At 37.6% G+C, this 21,549-nt stretch overlaps 1 protein-coding gene and 1 long non-coding RNA gene across 7 annotated transcripts; one reads left to right on the forward strand and one right to left on the reverse strand.

Annotated features, from left to right (window-relative positions):
• Positions 1-1,516: 1,516 nt before the first annotated feature.
• LOC309701819 (uncharacterized protein) lies at positions 1,517-17,401 on the forward strand. 4 transcript variants are annotated; one of them, XM_082526085.1, is made up of 6 exons: positions 1,517-1,589; positions 2,583-2,697; positions 12,751-13,092; positions 13,439-13,717; positions 13,827-13,979; positions 15,120-17,401. In XM_082526085.1, the coding sequence occupies exons 2-6, from the start codon at positions 2,592-2,594 to the stop codon at positions 16,214-16,216; spliced, it is 1,977 nt and encodes a 658-aa protein (XP_082382211.1). In that variant the 5' UTR covers positions 1,517-1,589; positions 2,583-2,591; the 3' UTR covers positions 16,217-17,401. The 4 variants fall into 4 exon arrangements, with proteins under 4 accessions (XP_082382211.1, XP_082382214.1, XP_082382212.1 ...); XM_082526086.1 differs by lacking the exon at positions 1,517-1,589 and adding an exon at positions 1,600-1,748; XM_082526087.1 differs by lacking the exons at positions 1,517-1,589; positions 2,583-2,697 and adding exons at positions 9,884-9,941; positions 10,965-11,079.
• On the reverse strand, positions 5,213-9,371 carry LOC309692378. Of its 3 annotated transcripts, none has more exons than XR_014272290.1 (5): positions 9,170-9,371; positions 8,017-8,101; positions 7,121-7,278; positions 6,641-6,695; positions 5,213-5,699 (listed from the first exon to the last, which is right to left on the reverse strand). It is a non-coding gene; the product is annotated as an uncharacterized lncRNA (long non-coding RNA). The 3 variants fall into 3 exon arrangements; XR_014272291.1 differs by having other exon boundaries at positions 6,641-6,698; XR_014272292.1 differs by lacking the exon at positions 5,213-5,699 and having other exon boundaries at positions 5,749-6,695.
• Positions 17,402-21,549: the final 4,148 nt, after the last annotated feature.

Genomic DNA, 21,549 nt, shown 5'->3' on the forward strand with positions numbered 1-21,549 from the left:
CATACTTTTGGGAATTTTAATATGTTGTTTTTACCTTCCCTCTTCTAAATTGGCTGTTTCTCTGATGTACTGTTTGTTTCTATGGTTTATTTACATTTCTTACACAATTAACATGGCTCCCACATACCAGAATTCAAAGCGTAATGTCAAGCCCTATATACTTACATTTATTGTTTATTGATAAGAACATTTCTGTCAGTATCTGGAGCTGTACAGGCGATACATTGTAATTTGGACATCCCAGCTTTCCTTCTGACACTGACATCTGAGAGGGGGTTTGTTCATTGACGTCCTCCATACTGAGCACAGTTGACAGCTCTATCAGAGCATTTATAATACTTTGAGGGATCTCAACCTGATGGGACAAAGATCTTAAAAGGACCATCTCATGGTAGATAACAAACTGCAAATAGTCCACATCGAGGGGTTGTCTGTGCATGACCTGGGAAACTTTATGCAGTAGTCGCTGAAGCATCTCTCTTTTTAGCTGCTCCTAAATTAAATACAAAGAATTTTACGTTACTTCACTAACTTTGTTGTTCTCCAAGCTTACAGATCGACATAAGTTTCAGCCGAAAATGATAGCGAGGCGTTTCTGTTGAGCTAGCATTTCAGCAAAAAACGTTATAAAATAAAAAAACAGAATAGCCGAAAAATTAACCGTAACAATAGCCACTTCTTAAATTCGTAGTATTCACAGACTGCAGTGTAATTGTTCCAAACTTAAACACTCACCTGATTGTTCGCGCCAGCAGTGTTGTTGTCCATCGTTCACTGAGGGACAAGTTAACAGCAGCCCCCACCCATACAATGCACGCTACCTTGAGAGCATGGGAAATGACCACTTCTCACGTAGTGGCTGGGAAAACGTCTCATAATTGATCAGTTATGGCGTAATTTGTACACATTACTGCTTGAAAGAGCTTTAGTAACTGAGTTTTAGCAGTTATGCATGACATGTTTTCTAAACATTATCAAATAATACAGTGCAGGAGGTGTTTGATAAATTATGTTCATTCCCAGGTTTCCTGAAGGCAACATGAAAAATGGACCATCTTGAGCCTGCAGCGGTCTGCTGTCACTTGTGATTCCCCGCCCCTCTCTGTGTAGCCACGCCCACCAGGCCAAAACAGGGCCAAAAGTCTGTAACTGAAAAATAGAGATCTGAAAGTGAAAAAAAAAAAATTGAAGCTGAGAGAAAAATCCGAACCTGAAGAATTTTTTTTTGTACATTAATTTAAAAGATCTGAATCTGAAAAAATGTAATCTGAGACTGAATAGATTTTTTAAAAATAATAATAATGAAAAGAAGATTACTGAAAATTTTTAAATAAAGTTTACTCAGAGAAATAATACAAATATTCAAAACGTTTGATTTTATTTTAAATCCAACTCTTTCTTTTTCAAAGTTCACTCTAAAAATGTGACTTTTGCTTTCAGTTTACATATTTTCGATTTCAAATTTTTCTTTTGACTACACAAACATTATGGCCCTGATTTAACTCCATAGAAACACGGAAGCGCTCCTTATTCTCCAGGTGACCGGAAACAGCATTCCCTGAAATCACGCTGAGGACGCTCAGAAACAGGTATGCAGAAGCTTCAACAGATTTTGTACCTATACTAGGTCTTAGGCTCGGACTTTCTTGTGGGCTCATATAAATGAAGATAGTGGAGTGTGTCCCGTGGGAATGGCGTAATCTCCTCCACTTTCGAAATGATCTCGGTAGTGCGCAGATGAACGCCAGGTTTGAAAATTTATATATGAATGGTGACTTTAAAAAGCTTTAAACCTGCTTTTTTTCTGCTTTTCAGATGGTCTAATATTTCAAATAAACATTTGTCGGTATAAATCTGTTCTACACCGAATCGCTGTTGTATTGTAAATGATAGTGAAACTAAACTGAGTGCTGACTGCAGCAGGAAGGACAAAGACATCAAACAGGAACGAAAAGTGTCATTTTTCTAGGATCTAGTGTAATGATTGAAATCCGAACTCAAACCAATCGCACAATTAATTTTCTCACCGTGATTATACTGCAGTTTATTTCTGTCGCTGCAAGTGAACTTGGAACTCTGTCGTCACGTGCAGCAGGGGGCGCCAACTCCCATTCTCTGAAAATCCCCAAATAATACAGTGAATCAGTCCCTCCTAAGCAAAACCTTAAACAATTTTCATCTTGGTGGTGAAAGCTTCATGTTTCTTTTTCTTACAGGTTCTTTACAACTGCTTGGTTTCTTGAAACCTAACATTTTCTGTAAAACATAAAACTCTTTTGGAAACAAGCACAAAACAACATGTGTTAGTGAAAAACTATGACATTATTTTGTCAGAAATCCACATTCAGATTTTTATATATCATATTATCTGAGGCCACACCCAACACATCTTATATAGCATTATACTGTGTATTGATCCATGTTATTGGTTCTAATCTCACTTTAAACCCAGACTCCAAGGTGGTGGTGGTGGTGACTCTGATGGTGAATAAGCTGATAAAATGATGTTTTCAGCATCTGTTAAACAGGTTTTGGGTGCTGCAAACATATTCCTCACAATGCTTTTTCATTTCTACTTTCAGAATCAGACCATGCTCCATGTGAGAGCTGGACGAGACGTTATGGATCTGTTTGATCGGTGCAGCGTCCTGGTTTTCTACACAGCTGCTGTCTTTGCCCTGATACACCCATGCAGAGGTAAGTGAAACACATCAGTGTAACAGAGTTATTAATCATTTTTGTTGTGGATTTCCGCAACAATGATTTGAAGTTTGAAGTTTTACATCCACCTGTTGGCATAATAATGTAACTGTCTCCAGTCTGAATGTGGATGTACGTGAGCAATACTGAATTTCATATTTTAAAAATGCAGTCAGCAGTGACTTGAGAAATTGAGAGTCAGTTGCAATAAGATGATGTTACCAAGGCAGAAATGATTCATCAAGTAATTCAAATAATTACATTACAAAAAAGCCTGAAGACAAATTCTTTGCTTTGATGCTTTGTTTGATGCACAGCTCTGTAGTGTTCAGTCGTCACCATGTAAACCTGACCATTTTACCCACAATTGTGCCTAAAAAAGACCTGCATTAAAAAAAAGCCTACACAGCTCCTAGTTTTTGAAAAAAAAAAACAAAGATTGCTGATTCATCGTCATTGCAGCAGTGATGATGATGCTGTCATAGTTTAACGTGGGGTATGTCTACACTCACACCACAAAGAACAAGTAGGTGGGTGTTAACGTTATCTAAGCACAAACCTTGTTGGAACGTTAAGACAACCAACTGCGGCCACAAAACAAGACACAAGACAGAGCTCTTCGTGTGACCACTTGCGAGGGGAGCCGACCGAGGTCAAGCCATTCCTTCCTTCCACTTGAATCCAGCCGAACTCGGGCTGGATCCCCTGTACCACTTCCCAAGAGTTTGCCCAAGATGATTGGTGCCAGGTGCCTCCTGGGAGAATTGCGGGCAGCTAAGACATGAAACTGAACAGATATAAAGTGTTTGTTTTGTCATACCATATATCATAAAACAAGATGCGACCTTCCCATGAACTTCCCCCTCTTCCCAAACAACAGAAAGGAGTAAACGTCCTCCCATCTCATGTGGCACAGAGTGCACACAGAACCTTAACAGACCTAAATAAGGATGAGATATTTTATCAACATACAAACGATTATATATCTCTAAGCACAAATGACATTAAAACATTAACATTCACAGTGGGGCCATTATCAAGATGGTGAGCTCAAGTTGAGTGAAGAAAGAAACATCCAAAACCGCAGTCTTGTTCCTGTACTCACCATTAGGAAAAACTAGCAGAAGTCATCAAAGCACCTGATCAACAAACTCCAACATGAAGAAAAGCAAACTTTCTAGCTGCTCCATCCACCACTGTTTGTTTTACATTGAAAAATCTGCAATAAACCTCCAGCAGTTAAATTGAAATATGTAGAACTGTTAACTTAGATACCACATTTAAGCTTGCTGAAGGCCAAATGGTAAATGTACTGGTTCTTTTATAGCACTTTTCTACTCTAATGTAGGTGAGCATCCACGAGAAGACACAGCAGATGCATCCTACTAATACTGACAGGACCAGGAGACTCCAGAAACCGAGCATCTTCTCTTCAGTGCCATCCTCTCCTGTCACCCTCTCTGCCCGCAGCTGAGTATGGAGTAGATAAGGGCGCAGAGAAACCCTTATTACTAATTTGTATTATAATTCAATTCAGCAGGCCGCAGAGAATGGGGGTGAGAGAAGACTCCAAACCTCCCTCATTGTAGTGTTGATGCATGTGTGTTCTAAGGTGCAATTAAAACCCAGGAGGGCATGGAGCTACCTGTCTTTGACTGTATTGTCCAGCTGATCCATCAAACCCCCAGCAGGTGAACCTTATTCATGACATAACACGGCAACAATGTAAAAAATGAAACCGCAACAGTCTAAATGTAAAGTGCATTCTAAAGTCCTCTTCAATAAATCATATGAAAAGAGTCATTCAGGACTGTAAAACGTGAGCTACAGAACCCAGAGTCTTCATCATTAAATCTCTGGTTGCTTCATTTTTCTATCCTATATCAGATACTTTAAGGTTAGGTTAGGTAAACTTGCATTCTCATGGTGAGGCAAAGTGCTTTATGTGTGTGTGTCATGAACGGCTATAAAAGGCCTATAATTAAAGAACAAAGCAGGGTTTGAGTTCGAGTTGCGGCACTGTCACTACTTGTAAATGGAACGCAGCCTTCCTGCGGCGGACAGCTAATAACAGGAATCGGACACGGTCCAGCCAAGTCCACAGCAACCACCATAGCAACCGCCTAGCGTGATCTTAAAAACATATTCTGTCTTCATAACTATCAAAAACATGAAATGATTTGCAAAGTGTGAAAGTGTTACAGCTGCAGAGAGCTATGGCGGTATCTTTGGAAGCTGTTTACACAGCTAATAATATACGATGTAACCATGGAGACAGTCAGTCACGTGAGCTAGCGGTGCATGTTTACTACAGTGAATAAGGTGATTGCGTGCACAGCGTCCACACGCTGCAGAGGGTAAAGACATTACTTCAATATTGTTTTATATTGATATATATTTGCCTTCTGTTGACCATCACCTCAGGTTCACCATCACAGTTTCAGCAGACAGATGCACACTGTCTAAATATGAACACATTCAAAAACTCATGTCTCAGAAATAAGCACAGCTGTTCATGTTTGTCATTAGAGTTTTATTTGTAAGAAAATTATGAACTTCATATTGTGCATCAAATAAAAGAACATTTCACAACTCTGAGTCAACAGAAACAGGAAACCGAAATGTCTAATGTAGACATGTACAGTGTAGTGTAAGCATTAAAAGATCATAAAAGGAAACACTAACATTCATGTGAAACTAATTGTAATAAAAAATGAGCAGGTGCTTTATAGATGTAAAAGAAAGAATCTGAAAACAACACTTTTTTGGTCTAAGTGATCAAAGTAGAAAACAGAAGTGATGTTCAAGAACAAACCGTAGCTGCACTAATATTACACATCTCCATTGTTGTGGTGAACAGACATGTTGCTTTTAAAACCACATGCAGTGTGTGACCGTGACTGTTCACTGAGACCATGAACGCCACTTCGCTGAAGCCTTCGCCTTCTTCTTCTTGCCATTAAAATGGAAGCAGAAAGAGCACAAGCTGCTTTGATCTACTGAAAGGAAAAAGCAGAACATCTGAGCTGAAACCAGTCAGCTGAAATCATTAAGACCGGAACAATCATTCAATGCAGTGTCTCAGGTGGCTTAGCCTGTTACAACTGTTGATACAAGCTAAATACAGTTAACACACAGTGTCAGGGAGCTCCAGTGTGGGAACTAGTGGCTTTAGGTTTGTAGTCATTTAACTTTCATCCATTCATTCATTTAATTCAGGAGGAAGAAATGTCAGGTTGATGCAGGCTGGTTACATGCATTTGGTCCTATGCTGTCTTTAACTAAATGACTTGGTTCACTTTATGGCTGGGCTGTATGTGGGGTTATATCATGTTATTTGGGCAGGAGTACCTGTCCCCTGTTAGACTTAGAAAGTTTCTCCATAAGTAGAGTTTCTAACTCTTCTAGCACATCTGTGGCTGACAGCTTTTTGGTGGCTCTTTTTACCCCACACTGGTTGTGAGTGTGTAAATAGCCCCACTAGTTCTTTTGGGTTGCAGTTAACTTGGGAGGAAGAGGTGGGTCTGCCATGACTAGATGAATAACAATTATCTGGGATACATAAATTTCATAATGCATGCATATATCTCTATAAACCTGCCTGAGGGCTGCCATTTTTTACATTCAGTTATTTCTTTGTTGAATCTAAATAATGAATGTGTTACAGTTAAACTGACACTGATCAGTGTAAATGGCTCATTGGGACACAGAAACCTTTAAATTAAACCTGATATCGAGTGTCAAACAATATCAAAGCTGTAAAAGCTGTTTACAGTCAGAATTTATAAAACTATGATTGTAAATAAATTCAAACAAGTGAGCTTTTCTCTTTGTGCTGAATATCAACACTGTGACTTCTTAGACTGTAAGCTTTACTTTAGCGCAACCAGTTGCAGAAGCTGCCACTCCAAATGTCTTTTGATAACAAGAAAAAAAATACCTTTTCAGTCCACGGCCTGAAGTTCTTCTCTGACATCTTCTGCAATCGGCTTTGTCTGCTGGTTTGAAGACAATAAACCACAAAAAAGATGATTTAGTCACTTTGTCTGCATCATGCAGCTCGAATGTGTCGTGTAACGATGTTGAATAGCCGTCGTTATCCCTCTGCTGTGTCAGTAGGATTGTACTGTACAGCATCTCATTGATATGTGAGGAATGCTAATGTAACACGATAACAGACTTACATCATTAAAACATAAAGGACAGCAGATATTTAGATATTTTTATATTTATATTACATTTTATAGCTGACGGATATTACTAAATAGATAAAATTTACTAAATAGCTGGATGAATATGAAAAATATGTCTATAATAACAAATGACCATGAGAGCCAGTAGAATTAATTCAACTGGACACTCAAAAGACGTCCTTAAATGCTCTTTAAGTGGCAGAACAAACGAACAGTTAATCGCTTACTTGAGATGAAATCTGCTCAGCTACTTTGAAAACAGCTTCTAACTGGTTCCTCCTGTAACAGGATGACTGCTCAGGGGTAAGGCCATCATGCAGTCCAGCAACCTTTATGGTTCTGCTTTGATTCACCAGGAACTATTAGGGAAACCTTCCAGCGCCTCCTGTGAAAAACACAGGCATAAACACACAAACATTTATTAACATGTTCCACAGTGTTCCAGCTTGATTTTCTCATCCTGTGGACAACAACGAACATGGATGCAGGTTTATTGTTAACTTTTGTAAGGTTTATTTAGTGAACATATCCAGCTGCAGCTCCACTGTGATCCTGAGCTGGATAAGCACTTAAGAAAATGTGTCAATAAATGGACATACATCAACTTACTATATTTATCCAAACAGACGGGACCAATAATGCTTCACTGAGTTAGAGAATGTTAATGTCTCTTCTATGTAAGAATGTCTCGTGCTGATAGACCTGCAAACTTGACAACAAAGGTTTTTCAGACTACATGTAGCTGTCCTCTATGTCAGCTCACACATTTACATTTATGTCACACTTATTTCTGCTTTCCCATTTTATAATTATTACTTACATTTTGATTATAAACCTTGAGTTTGTAAATGATGAGATTACATAATTGGAATACAATGTATCCAATTCAGGGTCGCGGGAGGACGAAGCCTATCCCAGCTGATACAGGACAAAGACAGGCTGCCAGCAATATGTGTAACAGAAAATCCACTTAAATGTTTGATATTTCTTATAATAATCATAATTATGACTATTATTTAAAGGTTTCTTTATAAATACATTTAGATTTTTTTATAAAATATATTATAAAATAATTATAAAATAATTTTATAAAATATAAACCTGAGCTGTTTCAGATTCTGACCTCACTGCAGCTCCCTCTTGGAAGTATGTCTGCTTCTTGTCTTCCCCCAGTGTTGACCGCCTGCCCTTGATATCACGTACTGTACCTGAGGAACAAAAAAGGACAAACACTTGCCTTCATTTAAGAAGTACATTCATACAGAGGTAATCTATGGAAACACACTAGTTCACCCTTTGGGAGAAATCAGTTCCTGTGAAACATTTCTGTAAATGAACATCATGTGGAGAATGAATGAAATGAGTTCTTCAGGTGACTCAGCAGTCCCACACTGACAAATGAAATCTAGTTAAACTATTAAGCATATTTGCTCTTCTGAAATCTGAAATCTACAAACATAAGTTAGTAACAAAAATACAGCTGAGTAGAGGCTTTACAAACCACCAGCAGCCATAATGCTGAATTTTAATCTTCAAATGTTTCTGAGCCGTCTTCAACCTGCTTTTAACACATTAAAGTCCCACAGTCAATGCAGCCTGACTCAATCCTAGATGTTCAGCACACAGAGACACAGAGGTGCCGTTTAAAGTTTAGTGTTAACCTGAGTCACTGATCATTTGCAGTATTACAGAGTCTGGCAGTCTTTGCATGATGTCCACGTCACTGTAAGTTTCTAGCTGACTCTCAGGTGTGACAGGTGTGCCAGCAGGAAAGAGTAATAATAACCTGCATCCTGAGGTTTGTCATGCAGGATTAAAGGAGCCAGGCTTTGTTCACACGGCTAGGATTGTATTTTACACTGACCCTGGGTCAGTATAAGTATCATACAGTTTAAACGAAGCACTGAAACTTGCACATATTTATTATAGATGCACTGAAGCTAATCAAGATATTTGCTGTCAATCTGTGGCTGCCATTAAACACTTTACTGGAAACTTTATTAACTAGTAACTTCATCAGTCATGACAGAAGCTAATATTTCTGTGCTAACATCGTTTAACCAGTAACAGCTTTCCTCCAATATAAGCTAACGTTTACACCGTAACTTTAAGCTAGCACCATAAAGACGGTAAAACACGTAATAATATCTACAAATGCATCTTAAAGCTGTTATATTAGCACTCGGTGTATTACTAACATAACCACATTAACATTATTGACACTCGCTGGCTTTTAATAGTCATTCTATAAATGCTGTCCGTTTAAATGGTCTTACCTGTACACACTGCATATCCACCGGATTCCAGCCAGAGTGGATTCTGGAGTCTTCCACGCTCCTGTTAGTGATCCTCCATCTGGATGGATGAGAACAACCTTCTGAACAATCTAGCAGGAGATGGCCCATATCTATGGGCCTGGTTTGTGCTAATAACGCCCATTGTATGGACTGATAACAGCCGAAGCGGGTGAATAAAGTCACCCAGTCGCTAGCTGTGCCATTACCCAGCATACAAATTTAGATTTACATTTTAAAAACTTACGAACTACAAAAAACAAAACAAACAAACAAACGAGTGAAATAGCCTATTTTCCAAACTCACAGGGAGCTGCAGCAGAAGGATGAAAGAGCTGCATGCATCTCTGGAGCCGTGGGATGCTGAAACCTGCTTTAGAGCATTATGGTCAAAGTCAAAGAGGAAATATATAGTCTTCTGTTCACCTGTAATCGTGCAGTGCCACCACGCGGACAAATATGAAACATGCCAAGTGATCAATTATGACAAATAGAAATTATGTATTCATTTATTTATTATTTTGTTGTAGCTGACTGAAGTCTATATTTAGCAAAAAAAAAAAAAAAAAAAAAAAAAAAACCATAACAAGCAAACATTAATCATACGGCATATATTATAGCTTAAGGCCACAGTGACATTAATTCTGGAAAAAAAAAAACTCCAAGCAGGAAATACATTCCTTATTCTCCAGGTGACCGGAAAGAGCTTCCCTCCCGTCTTTCTTGACATCAAGTTGAGGACGTTCAGAAACAGGTATGCAGAGCTTCAACAGATTTTGTACTTATACTAGGTCCTGGGCTCGGACGTGTTCATATAAATGAAAATAGTGGAGTGTGTTCCGTGGGAATGGCATAATCTTCTCCGCTTTCGAAATGATCGTGGAAGTGCGCAGTTGAACGTTAGGTTTGAATATTTATATAAATGTTGACGTAACAAAACTTAAAACCTGCTTTTCACATGGTCTAATATTTGAAATAAACACGTCTCGGTATAAATAAATAAATCTGTTCTCCACTGTATCTCTCTTTAATTGTAAATGAAAGTGAAACTAAAGTCAGTGCAGATTGCAGCAGAAATGCGCAGATATCACAAAGGGCAGAAAAGTGTCTTATTTCTACGATTTAGTGTAATGATTAAAATCTGAACTCAAACCAATCGCGCAATTGATTTTCTCGTCGTGATCATACTGTAGTTTATTTCTGTCGCTGAGGGTGAACTTGGAACTGTGTCGACGTATCCAGCAGGGGGTGCCCATTCCCATTCTCTCCAAATCCTAAAATAATTTACTGAATCAGTCCCTTCAACAAAACCTTAAACAGTTTTCTTGGTGGTGAAAGCTTCATGTTTCTTTTTTCATGTTTCTTTTTTCATGTTTCTTTTTTTCTTAGAGGGTTTTTTTTTTTTTTTTTTTTACAACTGCTTGGTTTCTTGAAACCTAACATTTTCTCAAAAATAAAAATGCAAAATATAAAACTCTTCTTAAAATGAAATTTAATGTGACATCACCACAGGGCTTGTCCTGTTTGTGATGAATATAAAAAGTACAAAACCTGACATAAAGTATGAAATAATTTTGTCAAAAATCCACATTCAGATTTTTTTATATGTCATATTTGTGGGTTAGCAGACCCAACACACATTATACAGTATTATAATGTGTTGATCCATGTTATTTCTTATAATCTCACTTTAAACTCAATCTCCAGGTTAAACCTCTGATAATAATTGGTTTTTGCAAACATTTTCCTCACAATGCTTTTTCATCTCTACTTTCAGAATCGCACCATGCTACATGTGAGAGCTCAACAAGACTTTATGGTTCTGTTTGATCGATGCAGCGTGCTGGTATTCTACACAGCTGCTGTCTTTGTCCTGATACACACATGTAGAGGTAAGTGAAACACATCAGTGCAACAGAATTATTAATCATTTTTGTTATGGATTTCTACAACAATGATTTACTCACAAAAAGTGTTACATCCACCATTTGGGCTAATAATGTAACTGTGTCCAGTCTGAATGTGGAAGCACATGAGCAGTACTGAAATTCATATTTTAAAACTGCAGTCAAAAAACCCAACACAGCTCCTAGTTTTTGAACAGAAAGATTGCTGATTCATCTTCAGCAGTGACGATGATGCTGTCATTGTTAAAGGTGGGGTCTGTCTACACACACCACAAAGAACACAGAGGTGGAGCCGTTATCGAGACGGTGAGCTCAGTCAGGTTGAGTGAAGAAAGAAACATCCAAAAAAGCAGCCCTGTTCCTGTATTTACCATTAAATCCTTTACAGGGAAAAAAAAAATAGTGGAAGACCATCAAAGCACCTAGCAACACTAGCCAGAGGGTTGTTAGGTTAGACACTGAATTATTATTAAATGTTTAAATCTGCACCACGATTTTCATGGTCTTGTTTTCAGCAGCACAGAAACTGCTCATAGACTTGCTTTTTTTCCATTGCACCCACCATATGCTTCTAAAGACAAAAAACCCCTCAAAAACCAAATGCATTATTTTATTTCACTTTGACCTTTAACTGTTCTTGAGTTTATTCATTTTTGCATTTGAGATTTTTTTTTTTTTTTTTACTTTTTGAACAAGTTTTCAATATGGCAAGAAAATACAATCAAAAGGTTTTTACCTTTTTTGACATATGTTTTATACATTGAGTTCATCTTTGAAAGACCTATGTTTTTTTTCTCCTTTGAATAGTTGTTGTGTCTTATAATAGGCAGCCATAGTTGTTACTATTGTGATTTAAATTTCTTCTGACTTCCAGTTTGAAAACTACACTTCAAACTGAACTATGTTAGTTGAACGTTTTGTCACACAGCTCAGACTTTTTGTAGTATTGACTTTGTAACGGAGTTGTGGTCCTAATTATTGCTCAGCTGCAGGGGAGGGGTGGAACAGTGAGCTCAAGGGGTGGTGCCAGTGAGGTTGGAGGGACAGGTAGGGATGATTGATCTAATGAGGTTTTCCCTTACTATAGTGAGGTCGGAGACCAGACCAGTACTGTACAGACCAGTCTGTACACTCCTGTGGGAGTGTACAGACAGCTGAAAAGCTGGCTGACGTGTGTGCCGAACACGGAAGAGTCATATCAGTGAAAAATCAATAAAAACCCATAATGCAACCACAAGAACAGTGTGTCGGGTTGTGAGCAGCTGTCCTATGTAAAATTTGGGCTTAAAACTAAAGTTAGGATCCTTCAAAAACTATGATTTTTAGAAGCTGAACAAAGATGAAAGAAAAACAGTGTGAATGATCAACCTTGGTCTTTAAAAGAGAATCACTGGTTTTTCACACAGTTGACAACAGCACTTGGTAAGCAGGCTGTAAAATAAGTCTGTAAAGTCTCTAAATCTAAGACATTATCGCTGTCTGTTACAGCAGCGTGTGTCACTGGAGATATCATTGAATTTATTTCTTGAAAATTGTATAAACCCTGGTCAATATTTATTGAGGTTGTGGTCCAGATACAATGTAACTGTTTCAGGCACATTTGTTTGCTGCTGTCTTTTACTTCAGTTACCACACGAAATCTTCTTTTTTTTTTAGGTCAGTCAGAGGTTATTGGTCCTCTTCATCCAGTAGTGGCTTGGATTGGTGATGACATCATTTTGCCATGTAACCTGGACCCTGTTATGAATGCTTTAGACATGGCTGTGGAGTGGGCGAGACCTGACCTAAACCCCAGATTTGTCCTTGTGTGGCGTGACAGTGTGGAACTGGAGTCTAAAAAACATCCGTCCTACACCAACAGAACCTCTCTGTTCACAGATGAACTGAAGAATGGAAACATTTCACTGAAAATCTCCAAAGTCAAACTGTCTGATGAGGGAACGTACAGATGTTTTGTTCCAGAACTGAAAAGACAAACTACAGTTAAGCTTGTTGTTGGTAAGTAAACATGTTATCATTTCAAATGCATTTTATTATTTTTTTAAATAGTTGATCTTTCTTTTACATGGCGATTCATAAATTGACACTAATGCTCTTTTAGTAGCAGCACAGCCGGATCCATAAACTATATATACAATATATATACAAAAAAGATTTCGGCTGACTCACAAACCTCTACAATACTAGCGTACTTGTTGTGGCTGAACTTCCTTTTAGGGTATTTTTTTGTGCACCTCCACACATTTGACAGAACCATGCTCAGGGAGGGGCGGCCATCTGCTGCAACTGGTTTGGGTGAGAGAAGGAAAACAGGATAAAAATATGTTCCGTTTGTCTTTTTCAGGTGCTGCCTCTTCACCTGCTGCAGAGATTAACAAAACCAGCAGCAGGGTGGTGTTACAGTGTGAGTCTGCAGGCTGGTATCCAGAGCCTGAGCTGCTGTGGTTGGACGGTGAGGGAAACCTCCTCTCTGCTGGACCTACAGAGACCCTCAGAGGTCCTGATGACCTCTATACTGTCAGCAGCAGAGTGACTGTGGAGAAGAGACACAGCAACAACATCACCTGCAGAGTCCAACAGAGGAACACCAACCAGAGCAGAGAGACACACATACATGTTCCAGGTAAAGCTCATATATGAGGTAATGATGTGAATTCCCCCAAACAGCTCAACATTTTTGTTGATATGTGGTATTGATATGTGAACTACTCGACATGCTGTTGTCATTTCAGATGACTTTTTTGTGGTCATCGGTTCTTCCAATCCTCCCAGTAATCCAACTAACGACCCAAATATCATCGGTTTGGTCATTGGTGTTCTTGTTGTGCTCTTTCTGATTCTTGCTGTTATCTTTGTTGTGTGGAAGAAGAGACAAGCCAAACCCAGTAAGTCCTCCCCCATCCTTTTTAAGAAAATGAATTAATAATCCCTCATAAATTATTTCATTTTTCTCAAACAATGAAATCAAATTATTTTTAATCATTTTTAAGGTTGACATGTATCCATAGTAGAGGAAGTCAAAACTTCACTAACATTTGTTAGTATTTTAACATACTAATATATTGTAGTATTTATTTTCATGACCATCAGCAGTAAATAAATTAGCTTCCTTGCATAATGTGAAACATTTTTAGAAGTCATCTGTCCCCTTTTTTCTGTATAATCAATACACAGTCTATGTATAAAGTTGTGTTTTCCACCGAAATATGCCTACTTGTTGTGGTAAAAGACATTTGATTGGTAAGCAAAAGATCCCTGATTTGATCCGGGGAAGAGGCAAAAATCCCTGGGCTCTCATCAGGAAAGACATTTGGTTGAAAAACTGTATTAAATCAAACATGCGGTGTTACTGTCTGTTTTGGCCCCTTGTTAATAAGGAAGCAGGCACCTCTTTTGGTATGAAGGCCTAAAATATAAACAACATGCATGGGTTAAAAATAAATAAAAGAGCACAATGAGTGAACAAACCAAACACTGGCTCTTTACAGGGTGTTTGTATTTTCTCAGTCATGACTTCCAGGGTGTCCTATGAACCTGAAACAGAAGTCAGTATTTTATATTTTTCATATCATTTAGTCTGACATGGTTCACTTGGTCCAATAAGCGTAAGTTTGGCCATCACAGACTGAGCTGGAGATAAGATAAGATAACTCTTTATGTCTCCATGCACTCATTTTTGTTGCATCATTGTGCATCATCCTGTCCATGAGATGTTACACTAACTAAGAATAATTTTTAGTTAGGTGGACGTACAAAAATAAACAAAAAAACAAAAGCATATTATAGAGATGTCTACTCATATTTGGTTTCTGTTGCTGTATCTGTGCATTTAAAAACAGGTGGTTGTAATCTGTAAACTCAGCACTAGATGTCAATAAATCTTACACACTGCTCATTTCTTTAGGTAATGTCTTAAAATTCTGTGAGTGTAATTTAAGTTACTTCAGTTTTATCCATTTACAATGAGTAGAAAGAACTCTTCTTCATACTGTTCATCAGTTTCTCCTGCTTCTTTATATGTACAGAAAACAAGAAGAGCGAGGAAGAAGGAGCTGAAACCGGGATTGATGGAGAAAGTAAACCACTAATGACAGGAAGAGCAGGAGAGAATGATGTGGCCAGCAAAAAAGAGCAAAGACATGAAGATGAAATAGAAACTAAAAAAGATGAGTTTGTTTCAGAAACAGAGCAAATGAAGGACATCAACAGTCCACAAAATAGTACAATAAATCCATCTACTGTTATTGGTAAAGAGTCTTTGATTAAGATAGAACAAGAAACACAGGACATGACAGGGAGAGAGGAAGAGGGTAACGGAGAGAAAAACATAGAAAAGAAAATGATCATGAAAAAAAACAAAAAGAAAAAGAAACAGAGCAAAGAAGTGGACACCGACAGTTCAGGAACAAAAACGTGTATTGTGACTGAAACAGATCCTCAGTTTGAAATGAAACAAGAAACTCATGAAGAAGAGGAGGTGACAGGGAGAGGAATGAAAGCTGAGGGGGCTGAAAGTGAAAGAGAGAAAACGGTGGTGTCAGAAAAAGATTGTATAGATTTATTACCACCTAAAGAAAAACCTAAAGAGCCAACAGTGTTTGTAAAAGAAGGAAAGACATTTAAACTTAGCTCCTTTACTGAATTGATTGAAGAGCTAAAGTCTTTAATATCACATCTGAGCAGTGATCAGGAACCATGGAGAGAAAAAGAGACACAAGAGCAGCTTGTAGAAAAAAGACAGATGGAGAGAAATGTGGATAAGAAAAAGTCAGACACTGAGAAACAGAGAGCAGAGGAAAACAGTGATGAAGTAAATCTAAATTCTGAGGTTACGGCACAGAAGGAGACACAGAGAGAAAAACTCGTGGCAGAACAACAGAGAGAGGAAAACCAGAGACTTCAATCAGAGACACGAAGGGAAAGAGAGAAAGATGAGACAGAACTGAAAATAAGGAAAGACAATAAAAACCAACATCATACAAAAAAATTACAAGAAATACGTGAAGAAGAATCTCAAAATGCTGCAACATCACAATTTGAAACTATTCAATGGACAAACAATCAGCAGATACTGCCAGTTCAAACAGAACCACAAGGTTCTGAAAGTGATGAAGATCTTTAGGTTGATTAACATTTAGGCCTTCAGTTTTCACCATTTCCAAAAGAACTCAAGAGCAGCCAGTGTGATTAGGAGAATCAAAGCCCTTTGATTTCTCTTCATATTTTCATATTTATAATCTCATCAGAACCCACAGAAAGGAAGAAGAGAAACCAGTTCATGGAAAAAAAGAGAAAATCTGAAGAAAAACAGCGATTGTGTGATGGAGGAGAAACTAAATTGAAATATACCTCACAGAACCAGGATGGAGTTTCAGCCTGTTCAAGAATCTGTATTATCAACACACATCAGTACGACAGAAAGTTTAGGAGCTATCTAACTTTAAATAACTTTAATTTCCTTTGTTTCTGTTCATAATGACTCTAATGTATTATTGATTTATTTTTACCAGTGACTGACAAACACGGCCAGGGAAAAGTCATGACACATCACTAAATGTCGAGAATGAAATTGTTAAACCATTTTCACCATAAAATATTAATCTGGTGAAGTGTCCTGTTTTTAAATCAAAATACAACCTTCTGAACCTATCCAAGAAGATTTTAAAACCTAAATCTAAGTGACTTTTAATGCTTAAACCTTTGAGAAAAACAAAGTTGAAAATGCAGAATGTTGATGCAGAAAGATGATATTGCACCTGAGAAAAGCTCCTAACAGAAAGGAAATATTAATGCAGATAGATATTGAACATGAGTAATGTTCAGTATAAGGCACTCATCTTATCTGTTCCCCTGAGGGTATTCATCCCTTTAGTCACATCACTATTTCACAGATGAGTCCAGGTGAGATTAGACATATAAAGTCTATGATTTATACACATTTTTCAGTTTATTTTTGTGACGACAGTAATTATAGCTTGAACCAAGAATAACTGCAGTATCCTGCTTTCCTGAATGTCCACCATGGTTGAAAATTATCATATTTTTATATGTATGTATTTTATATGTAGTTTTAATTTGCATGTCAGAATGTTGTTTGTCTGCTGTCTTGGGTCCTGCATGTCCTGCTTTCATTTGTTTTAGTGGCATGGCCCTACACATGCAAATATACAGTGCTGATCTGCTCACCTGTCTTTGATCCCAAATGAAATATTTTAGTGAACATGTGGTGAAATATTTGGAAATACTTTTGTATATGATGTATTACTAAATATTGAAAATTAAACTTTGTTAACGTGTGTTTTAATGATTGATTTAGTTTTATGTCAAACTTCCACTTTTTGTGACAGTCACTGTGTTTTTGTATCTGCTTGGATAATGGACAGTAGCTACCATGAATAAATAAATATTAATAATAGTGAGAGCAACAACAAAAACAACTGATAATAATAACATAATGCAAAAACATTTTTCTTCTGGGGTGTAAAAAAGTATTGCCCATCACCTCCACATTGCATTAAGAAAATGGTGATTTCTAGAGCAAGGTTATTATAGTAAACTAAAATTACTGTTGTGTTGTGCTGTTGCTACTATAATAAATAAGGTTAGGTAGGAATGTTGGTTGCAATATAGTATAAATAGAGATATGATGTATAAATAACACGTAATATCCATGAGTGCAGTTATCCTTCAATTAGGGGATAATATTATTAAAGTTAATATTACATTAAAATTACTGTGCATTTCTCCTTCAGCTTTCAGACCCTCAGACCTTGTAGTACCATATCACTCTATTAGAGCACTTCGCTCTCGCACTGTAGGCTTACTTGCTGTTCCCAGAGTATTTAAAAGTAGAATGGGAGGGAGAGCCTTCAGTTTTCAGGCACCTCTTCTATGGAACCAGCTTCCATTTTGAATAAGGGGGCTGTCTTCAACATGGTGCCTTTTGTCCTGTCTCCCTCCCCTCACTCAAAACCAGTCTTGGCAGATGGCTGGTCTTCCCTGGGCCTGGTTTCTTCCTGCTAAAAGGGAGTTTTTCCTTTCCACAGTCACCAAGCGTTTGCTCCTACACTGAAAAAATGGGAATTGGGAGGCTTTTGAATTTGCACAAATGAATTTAGTTAATGCTACACAAGTCTTTCATGTTTCTCTTATTTACATGATTAAATAAAGTACTATTTACTTGATTATAAACAATACTGAGACTACTCATTTTTCTTGCATTGATTTAAAGTGACTAAATTAGAATACTAAAACCATTTTAATCGTGTTTGACCACAACCGGAAATGATGCAATATATTCAAAGACAACAACTAAATATGATTGGATAATAAGACCTAGTCTTATCCAATAAGACAACAACATAATTTAAGGAGAGCGCAATTGACCGCCAGATTCTGGAAGACTGTTCAGCCACATGCAACCTTTGGCACTGAGTCAGGCATACCGAGAAGGTAAGTAATTTAAATACATTTGTTTTAGTTGGGTACGTTTTCACAGAATTGTTGTCGTGCATGCTATATAAATAGTAGTCTGTAACGCATTTACATGTTGTTTTTACAGTGCTAGCTAAAGTTGGTATTAGCTTTGTGGCTAAAGCTGAAAAATAGTAACAAATTGCACATAATCGGGAGAAAGCAGCTGTTGTCGGTCAGATATGGAATTTATGCATGTGACAGAGAGCACTGACGTTTTTTGATGGCTTAGCAAGTTAAAACGTCACTGAGAGAGCACAATAGTGTTTGTGTTACTCGTTAGTGATGGGTGGTTCACGAACGAAATGGCTCTTAGAGCCGGTTCTTTGATGTGAACGACGCGAGCCGACTCCTTATCGCGAGCCGTCACGGTGGGTTTTTTTTCTTTCTCTCTCTCTCTCTCTCTCGCCCTTTTTTTCCGCTTCACTCTGCACGTGAGCCTTGTACTTTATGCTGGGCAGAGGGGGGAGGGGCGGTAGCTACACTCAGTAGCACAGGAACAGAGGGAGAGAGAGAGAAAGAGAGCCAGGGACAACAACGTCACATTAGAAAGGTATAGTAATCATCCACAACTATTTTCGGTTGCAGATGATAAAAGATTCAGAAAGTTTATTCATGCAGGCCCATATGACAGAGAATATGCATGTTCTTTTTGTTTTCATATTATAATTTATATTTAATTGTGTTGTGGTTTGCAGTGTTTTGTGTTGTTTTCACTTTAAATTTGTAAAAGGAAAAAGCTGAAAATTTAAATAGTTAAATGTTGAAATGTGAATAGTTGATTTTTGTATTATATGATTTATTTATTACATTTTATGTGGAGTGAATAAATAAAAGTATATTTACGGTGGCTCCCAGAGACAAAGCACATACAAACTTCAAATCACGTACGAACTCTGAAGCACGTAAAAATTCCAAAACACGTAAAAACTTCAAAACACATAAAAACACGTAAAAACTCAGAAGCACGTAAAAACTCAGAAGCACATAAAAACTCAGAAGCACATAAAAACTCAAAATACGTACAAAAGACAACAGAAGTGCTCCAGGATGCTGGGCGCAGTGTTGAGCTTTTGTTATCTTGTGGCTACACAAGCCAGCAAGTACCAACGACAGGATTTGGTGTGTGGTAGTAACAGGTAAATTAACTTTTTTTTTTTAATTATTTGAATATATATGAGTGCCTGTGTATACACAAACAATACACACATGCTTTTAATTGTGTAATTTAAGTGATCTAGTATTTTGGAAGTTCAGTTCATGCTAGAAATGTGTTTTGGAGTTTGTACGTGTTTTGTCTCTAGGGGCCACCGCATATATTTAGATATAAACATATATAAATAAAACCACTTTTTTTTACGTTAGTAATTCCTTTTGTGCATAATTTTATATTATTGTTAATAATAAATTAATTAAAGCAACAAAACAACCCGAAGAGCCGGTTCGGAGCCGAAAGATCCGGCCCTTTTTAGTGAGCCGAACCGAAAGAGCCGGATCTCTAAAAAGAGCCGGAAATCCCATCACTATTACTCGTGCTAGTTATGGCTACAGTGGCTAATTAGTCTGGCTGTAACCGTCAGAGTTTAAGAAGCTGGGAGCACAGTGCCATACCTTAATTCTTGCTGAGGACACACACTCAAGTTATAATAAGGATCCTGCCACCTTAGACGTGGGTTTAAGAACCTGTGCCCATAAATGCCAAATCATTTTTCCATTTAGTCATTGTTTTAGGTGAAGTGTCACTTACTTGACTATTCTATTGGTCAAGCCCAAATAATACAGCAGATATCTACAAGGAGATAAGTTTGTTCAACAGAGTATGTCTTATTAAGTGATGTATTGTGAATTTTCCAACATTGTCCTAACAAAAATTAGGACCCTTTCCCCCGCTTTTTTTCTACTTTGTGTAGAACATATGTGAGCTGCTTCTCAAAACATTATGTATAAATGAGAGAAAGATTGGTACTTTAAAGAAACCATTGATGCTCTTCTGGACTGGAATATCTTTTTTCAATTAAAATTAATGTTTTTTGTGATGGTGGAATTTTTACCTTTATGATTACAGAAGTCAAAACATCAGATGATGATAGCTTACCATCTAAACTCCCCATCTCTTGGCAAGTCTGAATTAGAGGTCTCAGCTGTATCTGCCTTTCTAGTGGATTTGCTTAAAGAGGAGATAGCTTATTATTATTATTAGGTACATATTCCCTGACATTCTAGAGGTCAACCTTGCACAGTGTGTGACATTAAAGGGCATAATGTATAGAAATGGAATGGCACTGGCCCAAAGGGCAGCAGGTGGATTGCCAGAATACTGAAAAACCATATCTGCATTGTACCACAGCATATTCTACATTGTCAGAGAGCTTGGTGGCTGGTACAGAGAGCACCACAGAGCTTTTGAGCTCAGCCCAGTATCCACAAGAATATTCACTCTGTGAACTCCTTGATACTTATCCATTGGTTGGCTATGAGATTGGATCAGTCCACATTGTGACTTTAAAAAGGCATATAGAATTAAAAGGTGTTCATATAAGTGTAATAGCTTCAGTAGCATGTATTTCATTAAATAAATTCTTCTTTTTTATGTCTGATCTTTATAACTTTGAGTATTGGGTATGGATAGCTTTATGAAAACTAAACTGAAAGGATTCTTTCTGAATGTCTGATATGTAATTCTTTTTTGCCTACAGAGTCCTATGGTCCTAAAGACTGTTTTGGCTGACGGAACCTGTCGAAGGCTCACTCTCTAATGGAGCGCCTGAATCAACTGAGGATCTCATTGTTGAAGTCAAGAGACAGTGTTGTCTTCAGGGCAGTTTCAGACTTCAGTTTATGGATTCCTTATTTGGGAATGAGTTTCTTAACCTTACCTCAGTTTCAGAAGTAGCAGACAAAGGGACTCTTAAAGCTATTGACATCCCAAAGCCCACCATATGGACATAAAAAAGAGTAACAGAGTTGGTGAAACTCAAGATG

The sequence above is a fragment of the Aulonocara stuartgranti genome, assembly GCF_965226115.1.
Source record: "Aulonocara stuartgranti genome assembly, chromosome: 3".
NCBI lineage: Eukaryota > Metazoa > Chordata > Actinopteri > Cichliformes > Cichlidae > Aulonocara > Aulonocara stuartgranti.

Coding starts and splice junctions, on each gene's coding strand:
- LOC309701819 (XM_082526085.1), top strand. CDS start 2,592: ATGCTCCATGTGAGAGCTGGACGAGACGTTATGGATCTGTTTGATCGG. Junction 2,698..12,750: donor CCTGATACACCCATGCAGAG/GTAAGTGAAACA, acceptor TTTTTTTTTTAG/GTCAGTCAGAGGTTATTGGT. Junction 13,718..13,826: donor GACACACATACATGTTCCAG/GTAAAGCTCATA, acceptor TTGTCATTTCAG/ATGACTTTTTTGTGGTCATC.